Source organism: Phocoena phocoena, chromosome 12 (assembly GCF_963924675.1).
Source record: "Phocoena phocoena chromosome 12, mPhoPho1.1, whole genome shotgun sequence".
NCBI classification, from domain to species: Eukaryota; Metazoa; Chordata; class Mammalia; order Artiodactyla; family Phocoenidae; genus Phocoena; species Phocoena phocoena.
Genome location: NC_089230.1, coordinates 76,447,597 through 76,470,353, shown reverse-complemented (window position 1 = coordinate 76,470,353; position 22,757 = coordinate 76,447,597). Strand labels below are relative to the sequence as shown.

At 37.1% G+C, this 22,757-nt stretch overlaps 1 protein-coding gene across 1 annotated transcript in view; it reads right to left on the bottom strand.

The window, feature by feature from the left end:
* Positions 1-22,757, bottom strand: part of LCA5 (lebercilin LCA5) — a 62,104-nt gene that overhangs the window by 1,207 nt on the left and 38,140 nt on the right. The window contains exons 3-6 of the mRNA XM_065889152.1: positions 11,981-12,118; positions 10,965-11,061; positions 10,112-10,254; positions 7,417-7,549 (exon numbers count right to left, since the gene is read on the bottom strand). Coding sequence (XP_065745224.1) covers positions 7,417-7,549; positions 10,112-10,254; positions 10,965-11,061; positions 11,981-12,118 — 511 coding nt within the window. The remainder of the gene's footprint in view (positions 1-7,416; positions 7,550-10,111; positions 10,255-10,964; positions 11,062-11,980; positions 12,119-22,757) is intronic.

The following is a 22,757-nucleotide window of genomic DNA, read 5'->3' as shown; positions in this document are numbered from 1 at the left end:
TTGGATGTCATACTCTGAGAGGGACACAACATCACTTATGTAGTGTTCTGACAGAAGATGCAATAACCTGAATTTAATTAAAAGAAAACTTCAGATAAACCCCAAACAAGAAACATTTTATTAAAAAAAGGGGTTGGTGTTCATGAAAAATGTTAATCTCACAAAATATTTTTAAAAGGCTGAGTAGCTGTTTTAGATGAAAGGAGACTGAAAAGATATGAGAACTAAATGCAATTCATGATCACATCCTAAAGGGAAGAAAATGCGGAGACGGCGAGGAAGATGGCAGACAAGTAAGACGCAGAAATCACCTTCCTCCCCACAAATACATCAGAAATACATCTACACGTGGAACAACTCCTACAGAACACCTACTGAACGCTGGCAGAAGACCCCAGACCTCCCAAAAGACTCGAATGGTGATTGGTGTCTGAAGCAGGCGGGAGGGCAGTCGCAAAGGACCGAGCCCTGGACCCGTGGAATCTGATGCCATCTCCAGCCATGTGGATGAAAGGCTCTTGGTGCTGCAGGCAGGAATCAGTGCTGTGCCTCTGAGGTGGCAGAGCCAACTTCAGGACACTGGTCCACAAGAGACCTCCCAGCTCCACATAATATCAAATGGCGAAAATCTCCCAGAGATCTCCATCTCAACACCAGCACCCAGCTTCACTCAACGACCAGCAAGCTACAGTGCTGGACACCCTATGCCAAACAACTAGCAAGACAGGAACACAACCCCACCCATTAGCAGAGAGGCTGCCTAAAATCATAATAAGTCCACAGACACCCCAAAACACACCACCAGACGTGGACCTGCCCACCAGAGAGACAAGATCCAGCCTCATCCACCAGAACACAGGCACTAGTCCCCTCCACCAGGAAGACTACACAACACACTGAACCAACCTTAGCCACTGGGGACAGACACCAAAAAACAACGGGAACTACGAACCTGCAGCCTGCAAAAAGGAGACCCCAAACACAGTAAGATAAGCAAAATGAGAAGACAGAAAATCACACTGCAGATGAAGGAGCAAGATAAAAACCCACCAGACCTAACAAATGAAGAGGAAATAGGCAGTCTACCTGAAAAAGAATTCAGAATAATTATAGTAAAGATGATCCCAAATCTTGGAAATAGAATAGACAAAATGCAAGAAACACTTAACAAGGACCTAGAAGAACTAAAGATGAAACAAACAACGATGAACAGCACAATAAATGAAATGAAAAATAAGATGGGATCAATAGCAGAATAACTGAGGCAGAAGAACGGATAAGTGACCTGGAAGATAAAATAGTGGAAATAACTACTGCAGAGCAGAATAAAGAAGAAAGAATGAAAAGAACTGAGGACAGTCTCAGAGACCTCTGGGACAACATCAAACGCACCAACATTCGAATTATAGGGGATCCAGAAGAAGAAGAGAAAAAGAAAGGGACTGAGAAAATATGTGAAGAGATTAGAGTTGAAAACTTCCCTAATATGGGAAAGGAAATAGTTAATCAAGTCCAGGAAGCACAGAGAGTCCCATACAAGATAAATCCAAGGAGAAATACACCAAGACACATATTAATCAAACTGTCAAAAATTAAATACAAAGAAAGCATATTAAAAGCAGCAAGGGAAAAACAACAAATAACACACAAGGGAATCCCCATAAGGTTAACAGCTGATCTTTCAGCAGAAACTCTGCAAACCAGAAGGGAATGGCAGGACATACTGAAAGTGATGAAGGAGAAAAACCTGAAACCAAGATTACTCTACCCAGCAAGGATCTCATTCAGATTTGATGGAGAAATTAAAACCTCTACAGATAAGCAAAAGCTGAGAGAGTTCAGCACCACCAAACCAGCTTTACAACAAATGCTAAAGGAACTTCTCTAGACAAGAAACACAAGAGAAGGAAAAGACCTACAATAACGAACCCAAAACAATTAGGAAAATGGGAATAGGAACATACATATCAATAATTACCTTAAATGTAAATGGCCTAAATGCTCCCACGAAAAGACACAGATTGGCTGAATGGATACAAAAACAAGACCCATATATATGCTGTCTACAAGAGACCCACTTCAGACCTAGAGACACATACAGACTGAAAGTGAGGGGATGGAAAAAGATATGCCATGCAAATGGAAACCATAAGAAAGCTGGAGTAGCAGTTCTCATATCAGACAAAATAGACTTTAAAATAAAGACTATTAGAAGAGACAAAGAAGAACAATAATGATCACGGGATCGATCCAAGAAGATATAACAATTGTAAATATTTATGCACCCAACATAGGAGCACCTCAATACATAAGGCAAATACTAACAGCCATAAAAGGGGAAATCAACAGTAACACATTCATAGTAGGGAACTTGAACACCCCACTTTCACCAAAGAACAGATCATCCAAAATGAAAATAAATAAGGAAACACAAGCTTTAAATGATACATTAAACAAGATGGACTTAATTGATATTTATAGGACACTCCATCCAAAAACAACACAATACATATTTTTCTCAAGTGCCCATGGAACATTCTCCAGGATAGATCATATCTTGGGTCACAAATCAAGCCTTGGTAAATTTAAGAAAATTGAAATTGTATCAAGTATCTTTGCCGACCACAATGCTATGAGACTAGATATCAATTACAGGAAAAGATCTGTAAAAAATACAAACACACGGAGGCTAAACAATACAGTACTTAATAACCAAGTGATCACTGAAGAAATCAAAGAGGAAATTAAAAAATACCTAGAAACAAATGACAATGGAGATACGATGACCCAAAACCTATGGGATGCAGCAAAAGCAGTTCTAAAAGGGAAGTTTATAGCAATACAAGCCCAACTTAAGAAACAGGAAACATCTCGAATTAACAACCTAACCTTGCACCTAAAGCAATTAGAGAAAGAAGAACAAAAAAACCCCAAAGTTAGCAGAAGGAAAGAAATCAAAAATATCAGATCAGAAATAAATGAAAAAGAAATGAAGGAAACGATAGCAAAGATCAATAAAACTAAAAGCTGCTTCTTTGAGAAGATAAACAAAATAGACAAACCATTAGCCAGACTCATCAAGAAAAAAAGGGAGAAGACTCAAATCAATAGAATTAGAAACGAAACAGGAGAGGTAACAACTGACACTGCAGAAATACAAAAGATCATGAGAGGTTACTACAAGCAACTCTATGCCAATAAGATGGACAACCTGGAAGACATGGACAAATTCTTAGAAATGCACAACCTGCCAAGACTGAATCAGGAAGAAATAGAAAATATGAACAGACCAATCACAAGCACTGAAATTGAAACTGTGATTAAAAATCTTCCAACAAACAAAAGCCCAGGACCAGATGGCTTCACAGGTGAATTCTATCAAACATTTAGAGAAGAGCTAACACCTATCCTTCTCAAACTCTTCCAAAATATAGCAGAGGGAGGAACACTCCCAAATTCCTTCTACGAGGCCACCACCACCTTGATACCAAAACCAGACAAGGATGTCACAAAGAAAGAAAACTACAGGCCAATATCACTGGTGAACACAGATGCAAAAATCCTCAACAAAATACTAGCAAACAGAATCCAACAGCACATTAAAAGGATCATACACCATGATCAAGTGGGGTTTATTCCAGAAATGCAAGGATTCTTCAATATACGCAAATCAATCAATGTGATACACAACATTAACAAATTGAAGGAGAAAAACCATATGATCATCTCAATAGATGCAGAGAAAGCTTTCAACAAAATTCAACACCCATTTATGATAAAAACCCTGCAGAAAGTAGGCATAGAGGGAACTTTCCTCAACATAATAAAGGCCATAAATGACAGACCCACAGCCAACATCATCCTCAATGGTGAAAAACTGAAAGCATTTCCACTAAGATCAGGAACAAGACAAGGTTGCCCACTCTCACCACTCTTATTCAACATAGTTTTGGAAGTTTTAGCCACAGCAATCAGAGAAGAAAAGGAAATAAAAGGAATCCAAATCTGAAAAGAAGAAGTAAAGCTGTCACTGTTAGCAGATGACATGATACTATACACAGAGAATCCTAAAGATGCTACCAGAAAACTACTAGAGCTACTCAATGAATTTGATAAAGTAGCAGGTTACAAAATTAATGCACAGAAATCTCTGGCATTCCTATACACTAATGATGAAAAATCTGAAAGTGAAATCAAGAAAACACTCCCATTTACCATTGCAACAAAAAGAATAAAATATCTAGGAATAAACCTACCTAAGGAGACAAAAGACCTGTATGCAGAAAATTATAAGACACACTGATGAAAGAAATTAAAGATGATACAAATAGATGGAGAGATATACCATGTTCTTGGATTGGAAGAATCAACATTGTGAAAATCACTCTACTACCCAAAGCAATCTACAGATTCAATGCAATCCCTATCAAACTACCACTGGCATTTTTCACAGAACTAGAACAAAAAATTTCACAATTTGTATGGAAACACAAAAGACCCCGAATAGCCAAAGCAATCTTGAGAACGAAAAACGGAGCTGGAGGAATCAGGCTCCCTGACTTCAGACTATACTACAAAGCGACAGTAATCAAGACAGTATGGTACTGGCACAAAGACAGAAATATAGATCAATGGAACAGGATAGAAAGTCCAGAGATAAACCCACACACATATGGTCACCTTATCTTTGATAAAGGAGGCAGGAATGTACAGTGGAGAAAGGACAGCCTCTTCAATAAGTGGTGCTGGGAAAACTGGACAGGTACCTGTAAAAGTATGAGATTAGAACACTCCCTAACACCATACACAAAAATAAGCTCAAAATGGATTAAAGACCTAAATGTAAGGCCAGACACTATCAAACTCTTAGAGGAAAACATAGGCAGAACACTCTATGACATAAATCACAGCAAGGTCCTTTTTGACCCACCTCCTAGAGAAATGGAAATAAAAACAAAAATAAACAAATGGGACCTAATGAAACTTCAAAGCTTTTGCACAGCAAAGGAAACCATAAACAAGACCAAAAGACAACCCTCAGAATGGGAGAAAATATTTGCAAATGAAGCAACTGACAAAGGATTAATTTCCAAAATTTACAAGCAGCTCATGCAGCTCAATAACAAAAAAACAAACAACCCCATCCAAAAATGGGCAGAAGACCTAAATAGACATTTATCCAAAGAAGATATACAGACTGCCAACAAACACATGAAAGAATGCTCAACATCATTAATCATTAGAGAAATGCAAATCAAAACTACAATGAGATATCATCTCACACCAGTCAGAATGGCCATCATCAAAAAATCTAGAAACAATAAATGCTGCAGAGGGTGTGGAGAAAAGGGAACACTCTTGCACTGCTGGTGGGAGTGTGAATTGGTTCAGCCACTATGGAGAACAGTATGGAGGTTCCTTAAAAAACTACAAATAGAACTACCATAGGACCCAGCAATCCCACTACTGGGCATATACCCTGAGAAAACCATAATTCAAAAAGAGTCATGTACCAAAATGTTCATTGCAGCTCTATTTACAATAGCCCGGAGATGGAGACAACCTAAGTGCTCATCATCGGATGAGTGGATAAAGAAGATGTGGCACATATATACAATGGAATATTACTCAGCCATAAAAAGAAACGAAATTGAGCTCTTTGTAATGAGGTGGATAGACCTAGAGTCTGTCATACAGAGTGAAGTAAGTCAGAAAGAGAAAGACAAATACCGTATGCTAACACATATATATGGAATTTAAGAGGAAAAAAAATGTCATGAAGAACCTAGGGGTAAGAAAGGAATAAAGACACAGATCTACTGGAGAACGGACTTGAGGATATGGGGAGGGGGAAGGGTGAGCTGCGACAAAGCGAGAGAGAGGCATGGACATATATACACTACCAAACATAAGGTAGATAGCTAGTGGGAAGCAGCCGCATAGCACAGGGAGATCAGCTCAGTGCTTTGTGACCGCCTGGAGGGGTGGGATAGGGAGGGAGACACAAGAGGGAAGAGATATGGGAACATATGTATATGCATAACTGATTCACTTTGTTATAAAGCAGAAACTAAGACACCATTGTAAAGCAATTATACCCCAATAAAGATGTTAAAAAAAAAAAAAAGGGAAGAAAATGCTATAAAGGACAATACTGTGTCAACTGACAAAACAGTACTGTGGACTGCAGATTGGAGAAATGTGTTGTATCAAAGTTAACTTTCCTGAAGTTAAACTACACCGGAATGATAGAAGAGAATGTCCTTATCTTGGAGAAATACATATGAAAGTATTTTAGGATATGGCCATGAAGTATACAACTTACTCTTACGTGGTTCTCTGGCTATTATTGCCACTTTACTATAATTCTGAAAGGATTTCTAAATGAAAAAACTAAAAATATTAAACATGTAAGGACACTATGCATTTGGTAACTTTATAAATGGCACGTATTTCTCACTGATAATCAGATCATTCCACACAGACTCCAGGAAAAAAAAAAATCAGTCAAAAATGACAAAGAAGTGATAGTCTTCTGCTACTTTATTCCTTTTCCTGGTTCCTAGACAGAACTGACCATAATACCTATTTTCTACTCTATAGTTTAATATGTTGCAAGCGTCTTCCTTTGTGGTTTAGCCAACATTGACATAAATGTGGCTTCTATTTCAACTGTTAGATGGTTTTAAATACACACACAAAAATATACATACTCTAAGCAATAATTAGGTCATGATTTTTTGTTAACTTTAAGGGAAAAACAGTATTTCTCTGTAAGCAGCTAATACATAATTAATAAAATACATGCAAAGGATTAGAGTCTGGGATCCTTCTCGCTTATACCTTTAAGACATTTTATCCAAATGAAAATGGATTTATTCCTGAACTTCATTTCCAGTACCTGAAACTATGTGAATTGGTTCACTAAACTTCCACATTAATGGTTGAATATGTTAAAGATTTATTTTATATATTAAAACTGAAGAAAAATTATAGGAATATATTCAAGGCCTCACAATTCATTGATTTTAATGTTTGGGCTTGTCTACAGAGTAGACAGGCTCAAGGTCAAGCCAATAAACAGGGTTGTCTTTCAGTTATCTCTTCATCAGGCTTTAGTAATACATAAAGAATTTTTTCCCCTTTCAAATGAATTCTACTTTATCTGAATTTTCTGAAGGTAACTTGTTTCTATCCCCTAATCCCAAATAGCAACTTACAGTCTTCATTCTTTTTCTGTCCTTAGTAACTTCATTCAAACGTTTCTGACTGCTTGATAGACTCCCCCCCACCACTGTAACAACCTTTTCTTGTTCTGTATAACCAGTTCACTGTTCAGCTAGAAGATATTAGGGGATATTAACCCTTTCTTTTCCAAGGGATGCTGACTTATCACTTGCTTAAACTCTTTCTTACCATCCTCCAGCTTCTCAGCCTCCTGTTTCACAGCATGGAGTCCTTGATCTTTAACAAATTTGTCTTCTCTTTCCACAATTGGGTTTAGAATCCCTGCTTCTTCATGATCATCTCTCCCTTGAGATTCCAGATCCTATTATACATTTTTTTAAATGCAAGTTCACATGCAGGAAAAGGGGGGGAAAGTAATTTAAATATCATAGATTTATCTCCCATTAAGCACAATCCCAACTGTTAGAAATTAAAGCAAATTTTCCATTTCTAAAGCAGCAAGCTACAAGTTACCACCTTTGAAAGATTTTCAAAAGCACACAAGATTATTTCTTACTTTAGTTAAAATTTTTAAAGAGGCATTTGGAAAACATATCAGAACCAATATAACGGAAGCAAAGCCAATGCCCTACATAAAATTCTTAAGAGACAAGTATCAGAAGTATCCTTACCGGGCTTCCTTGGTGGCACAGTGGTTAAGAATCCACCAGCCAATGCAGGGGACACAGGTTCGAGCCCTGGTCTGGGAGGATCTCACATGCCGCAGAGCAACTAGGCCTGTGCGCCACAGCTACTGAGCCTGCACTCTAGAGCCCACAAGCCACAACTACTGAAGCCCACGCACCTAGAGCCCATGCTCCGCAACAAGAGAAGACACCGCAATGAGAAGCCTGCGACTGCAACAAAGAGTAGCCCCCGCTCGCTGCAACTAGAGAAAGCCTGCACGCAGCAACGAAGACCCAACACAGCCAAAAATAAAGAAAATAAATGTTTATTTTAAAAAAAAAAGAGGCATCCTTACTTTGCATATTTCACAACAAAATCTGATGAATTCAGTTAACCAATAAAGGCTATTCATCAACTATTAAAGGCCAAGTGATACGGTGTTGAGCTGTAACACCGGCAGCGACAATGGCATAGAATCTTTCAAGTTTATACTATGCCCAAGGTCTCCAATTAATAAATCTTACAATATTTAAATCAAATAAAAATGTAAACTTAAAATTTATTGTTTCTTATGGTCCCTTTCACGTGTGTGTGTAATTTTTCTTAATAAAAGTAAAATTTATTACTAGTGGATTTGTAGAGAATTGTCTCCTAGTATCCATTTTCCCCTTCTTCCTTTTTGTTACAGAATCCCTTAAGTTTTAGCAGAGCACAGCGCTGCCTAACTGGAGACCACATTTGCTAGCCTCCCCTGCAGCTAGACAGAACCAGTGGAACGTGAGTGGACGTATGTATGCAACTTCTGATCACATTTATAAAAACAAAAGCTGCTTGCCCTCCACTTCCTCATTCCTCCTTCTCCCAGGTATGATAAGACAACTGCAACCACACAGATGTGGTTACATGCTTCATGATCGAAAAACAATGAGATAGAGAATGGCTACCATGGAACAAAGGTGTCTACCTATTCTGGGGACTACCCACTGACCTTCAGTTTATTACAAGAGAAAGAATCTTATCTCTTGCTTGAGCCACTGTATTCTGGGTCTCTTTCCAATAGCAACAGCCTATACTTTTACTAACAGAGCTCCCATTTGCTGGGACCCCTCAAAGTGACAGGATTAGTCTTAAGGGCTTTATAAACTTCATGATTAGTTATTACCACAACCCTGAAGGGTAACCCACCCTTGTTTTATAGATTAGGAAACTGAGGCTCCAACAAGTCACACAAGTCACTAAAATGTTAGAACTGTAATTTAATTAAAACACTAACTGCTAACTCCAGGGCTATATCCTCTTTCACTATATCAGGTTGCTGCTTCTGCTGAATCTTATAAAGGGCAAATTTTTTAACCCTTCTAAAATTAAGAATTACTTTGCTATTCCACACTTTGCCTTTTCAAAAAAAAAAAAAATTAACATGACCTAGTCTCAAGGATTTGTAAATATAGGAAGAAACACACTTAGCAGATACAGCTAACTTATCTAAATTGTAAAACAAAAACAAAATAAAGGAAAAAAACAAAACAAAACTAGAGTACACACAGGAATCAATTCAGTCCACACACAGGAGGTGATCTCAGGATCCCTGGGATACTTACAAGTAGTATCAAAAATACAGCATTATATGAAATATGCAGGATCCCTCGTATATTGTTTTCTTTAGAGTTTCAACTGTAAACACTAAAGATAAAACCCTAATAGAGAAAAGGACCTTCCAGTACTCAGTATGAGTCCTTTTAAATGAAGATGCAACACAGGCCTCCTGAATTCCACTCTAATTTGAATGATATAAAGTCAGAGTCCACTGCAATTACTTTGCTCGACATTCAGCTAAACTATAAAATTCTCTTACATAGGAAGCCAAAAAAATTAAATGTAGTCAAATTCTAACAAATCATTTGAAAGCTACTGTAACTTGCTATTATACATAAAAGCCAGAAGGATTTTTAGAGACTATCTGGTAAGAGACATATAAGGTAAGAAACTTAGATAATTTTCTTTTCTTCTTCCTCCAACCTAGAGAGTACAACTGACATTTCTGAAGCATCTGAAAGATGCAGTGTTAACTAAGAGTCAATCCAAAGGAGTTTAATAAAATGCACAGATGTTATCTCTTTCCCTGTAAAAGGCTAGTTGCATATTTATACAGCTATGGCACTAGCTTCATTGCTGAAATTTTTAAATGTTTGATATTGTGCATTTAGGAATAACTTCAAACCTAGAGTTTCATACCTAATCATATTGCTAAACTCACCAAAGAAAGACGTTCAGGTTCTTTCCGTTTGTTTTCATAACACATAACTGTTTGTGGTGTTATAGGATATTCCTCCAGCTCGAAGTCTTCACTGGTTTGTACTTCTTTTGTACACTGGTTTGTAAAATCACTCTGGCATGCAGCTACCATGAAAATTATAAAAGAATTTTTCTAATCGTATTGAACAGTGCTAAGATATATGGAATTCAATTGGTATATGTTCACCCTCTAAATGAGAAAATGCACGTTTCTCAGCTCCATGACTACTCACTATTACTGTTTTTATTTCTAGGATTTACTGGCAATTTTGTCATTTGAGGACAACTCTGAGGGATAAATCAATCTATTAAACTTTTACAAAGTTTATGTTTTTAACTTTTTGCAAACCAGAGAAGAAGGAAATTATACTTTTGTTTTTTGAAAAAGAATATGCATAAAAATAGCAAAGTATTTATGAGTGAAATGAAATGACAGCTGGGATTTGCTTTAAAGTACTCCAGAAAAAAAGTAGAAAAAATAGGTGAAATAAAATTAGTAAAATGTATAACTGTTAAAGGTGGTGATACATAAATAAAGGTTTATCATACTATAATCTCCTGTTTAGGGTATGCTTATAGTTTTTCATAAAAGTTTAGAAAAATAAGTTATAATTAGGAAAAACATTTTAATTATGTAAAACATAACTGTAATGACCTCAAGGGAAAAAACTGAGAAAGTGAAAGGATTTCTGAAAAGTACCTATAAGGAAATCTATTTCAATAAAGTTCTTTCCCTTCATCTTCCTTCTACTTCAAAATTAATTTATTTTATTATTAATAACTACAATGTTTTTCAACAATAATAACTACTATACCATTTTTTTTTGATGTAATTTCTTTTTCTTTCTTTGGAGAAGCCTTTGGCAGACGATTAGAATATATGTTTTTTAAGTCCAGTTCTCTCTCCTTTTCCTGAAAACAAACCCAACACAATTAAGAATGTAGAGTCTCAGTTTAAAATAAAACAAAAATCCTCATCTTTTCAATTGGTATTTTCCTCACCAAATTGGAATATACCTAAGTTCAGCTTCCCTTTGTAACTACCGATTATAGAAAGGAATGTCTTTAGGACATTTAGGTTACGGTAGAGCAATGATTCTCCATTGAAAGTCCAATATGCACTAGCAGTCATGAAAATCAGAATAAGGCAAAATTCATTTTCTACCCACTCCTACGTGATATAGTAATGTCTTCAACTGACTTCCAGGCTTAGCCACACAAAGAATTTAATTAGCATCTCTCAAATGTGGGTTCCAAATTAATGGCGAGTTAAAAATTAGACCATTTTTTAAAACACAAGTGTTCTTCACCATTTTGCAGCTATGGCTTTCTCTTAGAACTTGATTAACAAAATGAAAATTCTATGCAAGATAATGCACAAACACTTAATGTTGCACAAAATTTCAACCCATCAATGACCTCTGGATAGAATTAAGAACACCTACTTTAACAGAATTAATTAATTCTAATGCTTCTTCTAAACACTGTGAAAAGGAAGGGCAGTATTTGGAACAACTTTAAAAATAATCAATCATGGGGTTATCTGAGGAAGAACACTGAGCTATTCAACCGTGCAACACAGAAAAACTCTAGTTCCCATAACTTTCTTGCAGGATTTTATAACTTTTTTCAGTTATATCATTCCTATTAGTGTATCTAATGTCTCATTTTAACAAATATTTTCTTTATAAGTGCCAAAGAAAATATTAGAATTTTGTAAATGATATGGTACCAAAGTTCCAAATATAAATGATAACAATGTTTTAAAATAGAGTCTTCATCTAATATATAACATAGGGAGAAATGATGCCATTTAAAATAAAATGCTTACCTTTAATTTGTGATGTAGTTGTTGTAGCTCATTTTGAAGAATTTTGTTTTCATCATGAGCCTCATATGCCCTTTTCCTTTCAGCAAGCAACTGTCGCTGGAAACTGTTAGTACTTAGCTCAAGGTTTCTTGATAGTTCCTATGGTATGTGTATAAATACGTTAAAAAATAGTACTAAAAAAATAATTCAACAGTAAAATACTGCACTTAGTGTCAAAATGACATTTTTAGTGGTACTAAACAAGACATACAAATCAGGTTGGCCTTAGTGTTCATAAACATACAATAAAACAGAATATAGATTTATCAACAATTTAGTAAGATACTTCGCCTATTATTCCTCTCTTTGTTTTCCACAATGATTTGTAGATAAATTCTTAAGCAGTTGCATCAAGAGCACATGGATAGTCATTTAAGTTGGGAGCAAGAGACAGCCAAAGGATGTGACGAGAAGCACTGGCTTTTGGGAATCATTGTTTGGGCAAACAGAACCTGAGGCAGCCGTGTAAAATTACACAGCACTATTCAAGGTGCAGCGACCATCATCCCAGTTTTTACTTATTTCAGCTCTAAAGACACACAGGATCAAAGTGAAAGGATGGAAGATGATATTTTAAGCAAACAGAAACCAGAAGAAGGTGGGCATAGTCATACTTAGATAAAATAGACTTCAAGGCAAAAAGGGTAACAAAAGAAAAAGAAGGTCATTATCTAATGATAAAGTGGTCAACACATAAAGAAGACAACAATCATAACACATACACTCCTGGGACTTCCCTGGTGGTCCAGTGGGTAAAACTCTGCGCTCCCAATGCAGGGGGCCCTGGTTTGATCCCCACATGCATGCCACAACTAAGAGTCTGCATGTCACAACTAAGAAGTCCACATGTCACAACCAAGAGTTTGCATGCCACAACTAAGAAGTCCTTATGCCACAAGTAAAAGACTGCACATGCTGCAACTAAGACCCAGCACAGCAAAAATAATAAATATTTTTTAAAAAACACATACACTCCCAACACCCAAGCACTGAAACATATTAAGCAAATACTGATAGATTGTAAGAGAGAAATCGACAATAATACAATAATAGTAGGGAACTTCAATACCACACTATTAGCAATGGAAAGACTGTCCAGATAGAAAATCAGCAAGGAAATGTTGCAACCACACTTTAAAACAAATGGACTAACAGACCTATACAGAACACTACATCCAACAGCAGCAGAATACACATTCTTCGCAAGTGCACATGGAACAGTCTCCAAGATTGATCATACTGACCACAAAACAAATCTTAGCAAATTTAAGAAGAATAAAATCATACCAACTATCTTTTCTGACCACAGTGGTACGAAAATAGAAATCAACAAGAAGAAAGTGAAAAGATTTATAAATATGTGGAAATTAAACAACACACTTCTAAACAACCATTAGGTCAAAACAGAAATCAAAAGGGAAATTTAAAAATTATCTCAAAACAAATGAAAATGGAAATGCAACATACCAAATCTTGTGGGATGCAGTAAAAGCTGGAAGTTTAGAGCATTAATGCATATATTAAGAAATTAGAAAGCTCTCAAATAAACAACCTAACTTTATACTTCAAGAACTCGAACAAGTTAAGCCCAAAGTTAGCAGAAGGAAGGAAATAATAAAGATCAGAGTGGAAATAAATGAAATAGAGACCAGGAAAGCAATAGAAAGGACCAACGAAACTAAGAGCTGGTTCTTTGAAAAGATAAAATTGACAAACCTTTACTTGGACTAAGGAAAAAAGAGAGAATTAGAAGTGGAAGAGGAGACATTACAGCTGAACTACAGAAATGCACTGGATCATAAGCAACTAGTATGAAAGATTATATGCCAAAAAGCTATGTAACCTAGAAGAAATGGATACATTTTTAGAAACACACAACCTACCAAGACTGAATCAGAAAGAAACAGAAAATCTGAACAGACTAACGAGTAATGAGATTGAATCAGTAATCAAAAAACTCCCAACACGGAAGAGAAAAGATCAAGATGGTGGAGGTAAAGGGACATGGTGCTCACCTCCCCCCATGAACACATCAAAAATACACCTACAGGTGGAACAATTCTCACTGAAAACTAACTGGAAACTAGAAAAAGGACTGAACAACCAAGGCTGTAAGAAAGAGGTAATCACACAGGAATGGAAGAAAAGCGATCAGGTAGGGACCTGTGCTCCTGGGAGGGAACTCAGAGGAAATAAGAAATTGCAAAGGTGGATACCCACCCTGGGTATCCAGGAGTGGGTCAAGCCACAGACTGGGTGTCCCGGTCCTGGAGTCCTATGTGGAGGAGACAAGCCTCCTAGACTGCTTGGACAGATAGAAAGGCTGGAGAAGCCTGGACTCTATTCATGAGGTGTGAGCACTGGCCTGCCTCTGAAGCAGGGTGAAGAGAGGTCTGCTCTAGCAGCTGCCAGATTTCCCACAACCGTGCCACTCTGGGCCCCACTGTACCACACCTCAACACCTCCCTACCCCATAAACGCAGAGAAACCATTCAGGCTCCCCTCCCCTGTAGAGCACAGTGGAGGCTGGGAACAGCAACCAGCTGTGAGGGGAAAAGGGGTCTTGCTTCTGAGGAGAGGTCTGCGTGGTTACTGGGTTTCCCACAGCCACCTCACCGTGCACCAGTGAATGCTTTGGCTCTACTCAGTCTGTGCCACAGTGCGGCACTGGATGTGGGACAGCCACGACCAGGAAAAAGACTCTACCGTGGGTTGCATCTGAAGGAGCCACAGATACCTACACAAGCAGTGCGTTGAACCTTTGTATGTGAAAGGCCCCACTTGCTTCAGCACTCCCTACTCTGGGGCAAAGGTCTTGGTGCTGGGAGAGAGAAAAACACACATGTAAAGGGAACAGAGGCAGCTTGAGCCTGACACAAAGGGCTTCTGCTTCAGCAACTTGGGATCAGACCCCGCCCCTGACAGAGAAGTGATAGCCACTGAACAGAGAGAAAGTCCTGTCTCACACCAGGAGCCAGCTCTAGCCCCTCCATCCCCAGTCACACCCCACTACCAAGGTAAGAGCTGCCAGCACAACATCAGGAAAGATGTGACTGGCATCCACATCAAATCCAGCCCTCCCACCAAAGGCACTGGGCATGTGCAGTCTGCATAGGGACACTCCCAAATAAGAACACCCCTTCAAGTCCACAGAAGGTCACTGCTTCACCTTAGTTCATAGAAGCAGAGAAAAGTAAAATTAGGGCTTCCCTGGTGGCACAGTGGTTGAGAGTCCGCCTGCCGATGCAGGGGACATGGGTTTGTGCCCCAATCCAGGAAGATCCCACATGCCGCGGAGCGGCTGGGTCCGTGAGCCATGGCCGCTGAGCCTGCATGTCTGGAGCCTGTGCTCCGCAACGGGAGAGGCCACAACAGTGAGAGGCCTGCATACCGCAAGAAAAAAAAAAAGAAAAGTAAAATTAAAAGGCAGAGGAACTATTCTCAATTCAAAGAGCAAGAAAAAAACCCTGAAAAAATAATGAAATGGAAATAAACAACAGATAAGTAATTCAAAACAATTGGTAATAAAAAGCTTAACTGAATTAGGTAAAACAATTGATCTAAACACTGAACATTTTTTTTTTTTTTTTTTTTTTTTATGCGTTACGCGGGCCTCTCACTGTTGTGGCCTCTCCCGTTGCGGAGGACAGGCTCCGGACGCGCAGGCTCAGCGGCCATGGCTCACGGGCCCAGCCGCTCCACGGCATGTGGGATCTTCCCAGACCGGGGCACGAACCCGTGTCCCCTGCATCGGCAGGCGGACTCTCAACCACTGCGCCACCAGGGAAGCCCTAAACACTGAACATTTTAACAAGGAATCAGAAACATAAAAAAAAAACCCACCGATCGGAAATGAAGAACTCAACAGCTGAAAAAAAACACACTGAAAGGAATGAATAGCAGGTTAAGTAATACGGATAATTGCATAATTGACCTGGAAGATATAATCATGGAAATCACCAAATCAGAACAGCAGAGAGAAAAACACATTTTATAAAGTGAAAGCAATCTAAGAGATCTCTCCAATAACATTAAGTGTTCCAACATTTGCATTATAGGGGTTCCAGAAGGAGAGAGAGAGAAGGGGATCAAAAATGGATTTGAAGAAATTATGGCTGAAAACTTCCCAAACCTGAAGGAGGAAACAGATATCCAGATACAGGAAGCAGAGAGGGTTCCAAACAAGATGAACCCAAACAGACCCACACCAAGATATACAATTAAAATGGCAAAAGTTAAAGAGAATCCTAAAGGCAGCAAGAGAAAAACAAAGTGTCATACATAAAGGAATCCCCATAAGGCTATCAGCTGATTTCTCTGCAGAAACTTTGCAGGCCAAAAGGGATAGGCATGATATATTCCAAATCCTGAAAGGGAGAAACCTGCAACCTATGATACTCTGCCCAGCAAGATTAGCATTTAGAATAGGAGAGATAAAGAACTTCTGAGACAAGCAAAAACTAAAAGAATTCAGCATACTAAACCTACCCTAAAAGAAATGTTGAAGGGTCTTCTCTAAATGGAAAAGAGGTAAGAATCTGTAGGAAAGGGAAAATCCCAGTAGGAAAGTCAAATACACAGTAAGGATTGAAGATCACTTAAATAAGCCAGTATGTAGATTAAGACAAAAAAACTATAAAAGCAACTATAACTAAAAATAAATAGTTAAGGGATAATCAAGAATATGATATCAAATACACAAAATGTGGGTTACGAAGGTAAAACATGTAGATCTTTTAGAATGTGTTTGAATTTAAATGATTACCAGTTTAAAACAAGTAGATATAATTATGAGTCAACATATATGAACCCCATGGTAACCACAACTGGAAAACAAGTAATAAAGTGGCAATAAGTATTACCTATTAATAATGACTTTAAATGTCAATGGACTAAATGCTCTGATCAAAAGACATAAGGTGGCTGACTGGATTTAAAAAGAAAACAACACAAGACTCTTGAATATGCTACCTACAAGAGACTCACTTCAGGGGTGAAGACACACAGAGTGTGAGAGGATGGAAAAAGATGTTTCATGCAAACAAAAATGACAAAGTGTGGGTAGCAATACTCATATCAGACAAAATCATATCAGACTTTAAAATAAAGACTACAATGACAGACAAAGAAGGCCTTATACAATGATAAAGGGATCAATACAAGAGGGTATTACACTTGTTAACATAAATACACCCAATACAAGAGCACCTAAACATATAATGCAAATACAGACATAAAGAGAGAAGTTGACAGCAATACAACAATAGTATGAGATGTTAACACTCCACTGACATCAATGGACAGATCATCAAGACAGAAAATCAATAAGGCACAGAGGCCTTAAATGACACAACAGACCAGTTAGACTTAATTGATATCTACATGAGACTACATGCAAAAAAAAGAATGCACATTCATATCAAGCACACATGGAACGTTCTCCAGTACAGATCACATACAAAGTCACAAAACAAGCCTCAACAAATTTAAGAGGACAGAAATTATTTCAAGCATCTTTTTCAACCATAGCAATATAAAACTAGAAAATCAACTACAGAAAGAAAAGTGGATAAAGAACAAACGTGGAGATTAAACAACATATTACTAAAAAAACAATGGTCACTGACAAAATCAAAGAGGAAATAAGAAAATACCTCAAGACAAATGAAAATGAAAACACAACTTTCTAAAATCTATGAGATGCAGCAAAAGCAATTCTAAGATGGAAGTTCATAGCAATACAGGACCTTCCTCAAGAGCAAGAAAAATCTCAAACAACCTAACCTACCACCTTAAAGAATTAGAAAAAGAGCAAAGTCAGCAGGAGAAGGAAATAATAAAATCAGAGGAAATAAAGATTTTAAAAATGTAGAAAAAGATCAATGAAACCAGGAGCTGCTTTTTTATAAAGGTAAACAACATTGATAAATGTTTAGCTAGGCTCACCAAGAAGAAAAGGGAGAGGACCCAAATGAACAGAAATGAAAGATGATAAATAACAACCAATACCACAGAGATACAAAAAATCCTAAGAGAACACTGAACAGTTATATGCAAACAAACTGGACAATCTAGAGGAAATGGACAAACTTCTAGAAACATAAAGCCTGCTAAGACTGAGTCAAGCAGTTTTTTTGTAATTAAAAAAAAAAAAACCAGCAAACAAAAGTCCAGGACCAGATGGCTTTACAGGGAAATTCTACCAAGCATTTAAAGAACTTATACCTATCCTCAAACCATTCCAAAAAAACTGAAGAGGAGATAACACTGCCATATTTATTCCACAAGGCCACCATTACCCTGATGCCAAAACCAAAAGAAGACACTACAATAAAAGAAAGTTACAGATCAATATCTTTGATGAATATAGATGCAAAAATCCTCAGGCAAAGTACTCGCAAACTGAATCCAGCAATATGTAAAAAGGACTACACAACATGATCAAGCTGGATTTATTCCAGGGTCACAAGGATGGTTCAATATTCGAAATCAATGTGAACATCACATTAACAAAAGGAAAGATAAAAATCATATAATCATCTCAAAAGACACACACGAGAAGCATTAGATAAAATTCAACATGCATTCATGATAAAAACTCTCAACATAATAATGGCCATTTATGACAAAGCCAGAGCCAGCATACTCAATAGTGAAAAGCTGAAAGCCTTTCCACTAAATTTAGGAACAAGACAAGGATGCCCACTCATACCACTTCTATTTAACACAGTATTGGAAGTTCTAGCCACAGCAATCAGACAAGAAAAATAAATAAAAGGCATCCAGATTGGAAGAGAAGTAAAACTGCCACTATTTGCAGATGACATGATACATTACATAGAAAACCCTGAAGTCTCCACCCCAGAACTATTAGAATTAATGAATTCAGCAACGTTGTAGGATACAAGATACGTATACAAAAATACATTGCGTTTCTATACACTAACATTAAACTATCAAAAAGAGAAAGTAAAAAAAAATCCTGCTTAAAATTGCATCAAAAATAATAAAATACCTAGTAATGAACTTAACCAAAAAGGTGAAAGACCTACACTCTGAAAACTATAAAACACGAATTGAAGATAAAAAAAGAAATGGAAAGATATCCCATACTCTTGGACTGGAATAATTAATATTGTTAAATGACCATACTACCCAAAGCAATCTACAGATTTAATACAATCCATGACATTTTTCACAGAACTAGAACAAGTAATCCTAAAATTCATATGGAACCACAAAAGACCCCAAATTGCCAAAGTAATCTTGAGAAAAAAGAACAAAGCTGGAGGTATTACCTGATGAGATTTCAGATTATATTACAAAGCTACAGTAATCAAAACAGCATGGTACTGGCACAGAAACAGACACATAAATCAATGGAACAGAATAGAGAGCCCAGAACTAAACCCATGCACCTATGGTCAATTAATCTATGACAAAGGAGGCAAGAATATACAATGGAGAAAAGACGGTCTCTTCAATAAGCTGTGCTGGGAAAACTGGAAAGCTACATTTAAAATAATGAGATTAAAACATTTCCTTATAACATATACAAAAATAAACTCAAACAGATTAAAAGATCTAAATGTAAGACCTGAAACCACAAAACTCCTAGAAGAGAACATAGGTGGAAGCCTCTTTGACATAAATCCTAGCAATATTTTTTTGGATCTGTCTCCTATGGTAAAAGAAATAAAAGCAAGAGTAAACAAATGAGATGTAATTAAACTTAAAAGTTTAAAACTTAGAACCCATTTCATAGGTCGTCTTTTCATTTCAACAGAAAGGAAACAACCAAAAGCAAACAAACAATCTGATCAAAAAATTGGCAGAATACCTGAACAGACATTTTCCTAAAGAAGACATACAGATGGCCAACAGGCACATAAAGAGATGCTCAACATCACTAATTACTGGAGAAATGCAAATCAAAACCAAAATAAGATATTGCCTCACACTTCTCAGAATAGCTATCATCAAAAAGAATACAAATAATAAATGTTGGCAAGGATGTGGAGAAAAGAGAACCCTTGGTGGGAATGTAACTTGGGGCAGCCACTATGGAAACCAGTATGGAGTTTCCTCAAAAAACTAAAAACAGAACTACCACATGATCCAGCAATTCCACTCCTGGGTATATGTCCATAAACAAAAACACTAATTTAAAAAGATACATGCACCCAATGTTCATAGCAACACTTTTTACAATAGTCAAGACATGGAAAGAACCCAAGTGCCCATCAACAGATGAATGGTTAAAGAAGAAGTGGTATGTATATATGTATGTATGTATGAATGTGTGTGTGTATACATGCACACACATAATGGAATATTACTGTCATAAAAAAGAATGAAATTCTTCCAATTGCAGCCATGTGAATGGACCTAGAGGATATTATGCTCAGTGAAAGAAGTCAGAGAGAGAAAGACAAATACTGTATGATACCACTTATATGTGGAATCTAAAAAACAATACAAATGAATGTATATGCAAAACAGAAACAAACTCACAGATCTAGAAAGCAAATTAGTGGGTACCAAAGGGGAAATGGAAGGGGAGGGGGCAAATTAGGGGTACAGGATTAAGAGATATAACCTACCATGGGTAAAATAGACAACCAACAAGGACATATTATATAGCATAGAGAATTATAGCCATTATCTTATAACAACTTTTAATGGAATGTAAACTGTAGAAATACTGAATTACTATGCTGTACACCTGAAACTAATATAATATTGTAAATCAACCATACTTTAGTTTTAATTAAAACAAACCAGGGCTTCCCTGGTGGCGCAGTGGTTGAGAGTCCGCCTGCCGATGCAGGGGACACGGGTTCGTGCCCCAGTCCGGGAGGATCGCACATGCTGTGGAGCAGCTGGGCCCATGGGCCATGGCCACTGGGCCTGCGCATCCGGAGCCTGTGCTCCGCAGCAGGGGAGGCCACGGCAGTGAGAGGTCCACGTACCGCAAAAAACAAAAAACAAAAAAACCCAAAAACCTCCCAACACGGAAAACTCCATGACCACATGATTTCACTGGAGAATTCTACCAAACATTTAAAGAATTAACACCAATCCTCCTCAAACTGTTCCAAAATATCAAGGAGAACGGAACACTTCTGAACTCGGAAATTCTAAGAAGCCAGAAATACCTTGATACCAAAATTAGATAAGGATACCATATAGAAAAAGAGAAAACTATAGACCAATATCCCTCATGAATATAGATGCAAAAATTCTCAATGAAATATTAGCAAACTGAATTCAAGAACACATTAAAAGGATTATACACCATGGCTTAGTGAGATTTATCCCTGGGATGCAAAGATGCAAATACATCACATCAATAAAATGAAAACTAAAATTCATGTGATCATCTCAAAAGATGCAGATGAAGTATTTGACTACAATATCCTTTTATGATTAAAACCCTTAACAGATTGGGCATAGAGAGAATGAATGCATCTCAACATAATAAAGGACATATACAACAAACCCACAGCTAACAATATACTCAGTGGAGAAAAACTGAAAGCATTTCCTTTAAATCAGGATCAAGAGACAAGGATGTACACTCTCACCCCTACTATTCAATATACTACCGGAAGTCCTAGCTAGAGCAATTAGGCAAGACAAAGAAATAAAAGGCTTCCAAATCAAAAAAGAAGAAATAAAACTGTCACTATCTCTTGATAATATAATCATTTAGATAGAAGACCCCAAAGAGTCAATCAAAAAACTGCTGGATCTAATTAATGATTTCAGTAAAATGGTAGGATATAAAATCAATATACAGAAGTCGATTGTGTTCCTTTACACTTAAAATGAAGCAACTGAAAAAGAAATAAAACTATTCCATTCATAATAGCATCAAAAACAATAAAATACTTAGGAAAAAATTTAACAAAGGATGTGAAAGATCTGTACAACGAAAACTACAAGATTTTGCTGAAAGAAACCAAAGAACACACAAACAAATGCAAAGACATAACATATTCATAGATTAGAAGAATATTGTTAAAATGGCTATACTACCCAAAGCCATCTAAAAATTCAATGCAATCCCCATCAAAACACCAAAGACATTCTTCAAAGAAGCAGAAGAAACAATCCTAAAATTTATGTACAACCACAAAAGAATCCAAAAAGGCAAAGCAATGCTGAGAAAAAAGGACAAAGCCAGAGATATCACACCTCCTGATTTCAAACTATACTACAAAGCCAAAGTAATAAGAACGGTATGGTACTGGCACAAAAACAGATGCCAAGATCAATGGAACGGAATAGAGAGCCCAGAATTAAGTCCCAGCACATACGGTCAACTAATATTTGACAAGACAGCCAAGAACACACAATGGGGAAAGGATACTGTTTTGAACAAATGGTACTGGGAAAACTGGAAAAAAGACATGCAGAACAATGAAGCTGGACCTTTATCTTACACTGCTCACAAAAATTAAACTGAAACGGACTAAAGACTTAAATATAAGACCTGATACCATAAAACTCCTAGAAGAAAATGCAGAGAAGCTCATTGTTATTAATCTTGGCAGTGATTTTTTGCAAATGACCTCAAAAGCGCAAACAACAAAAGCAAGAAATCAACAAATGGAACTACATTAAATTCAAAAGCTTCTGAAGAGCAAAAGGAACAATTTACAAATTGAATAGACAACATACAGGATGAGAGAAAATTCTGGCAAACCATATATAGGATAAGAGGTCAATGTCC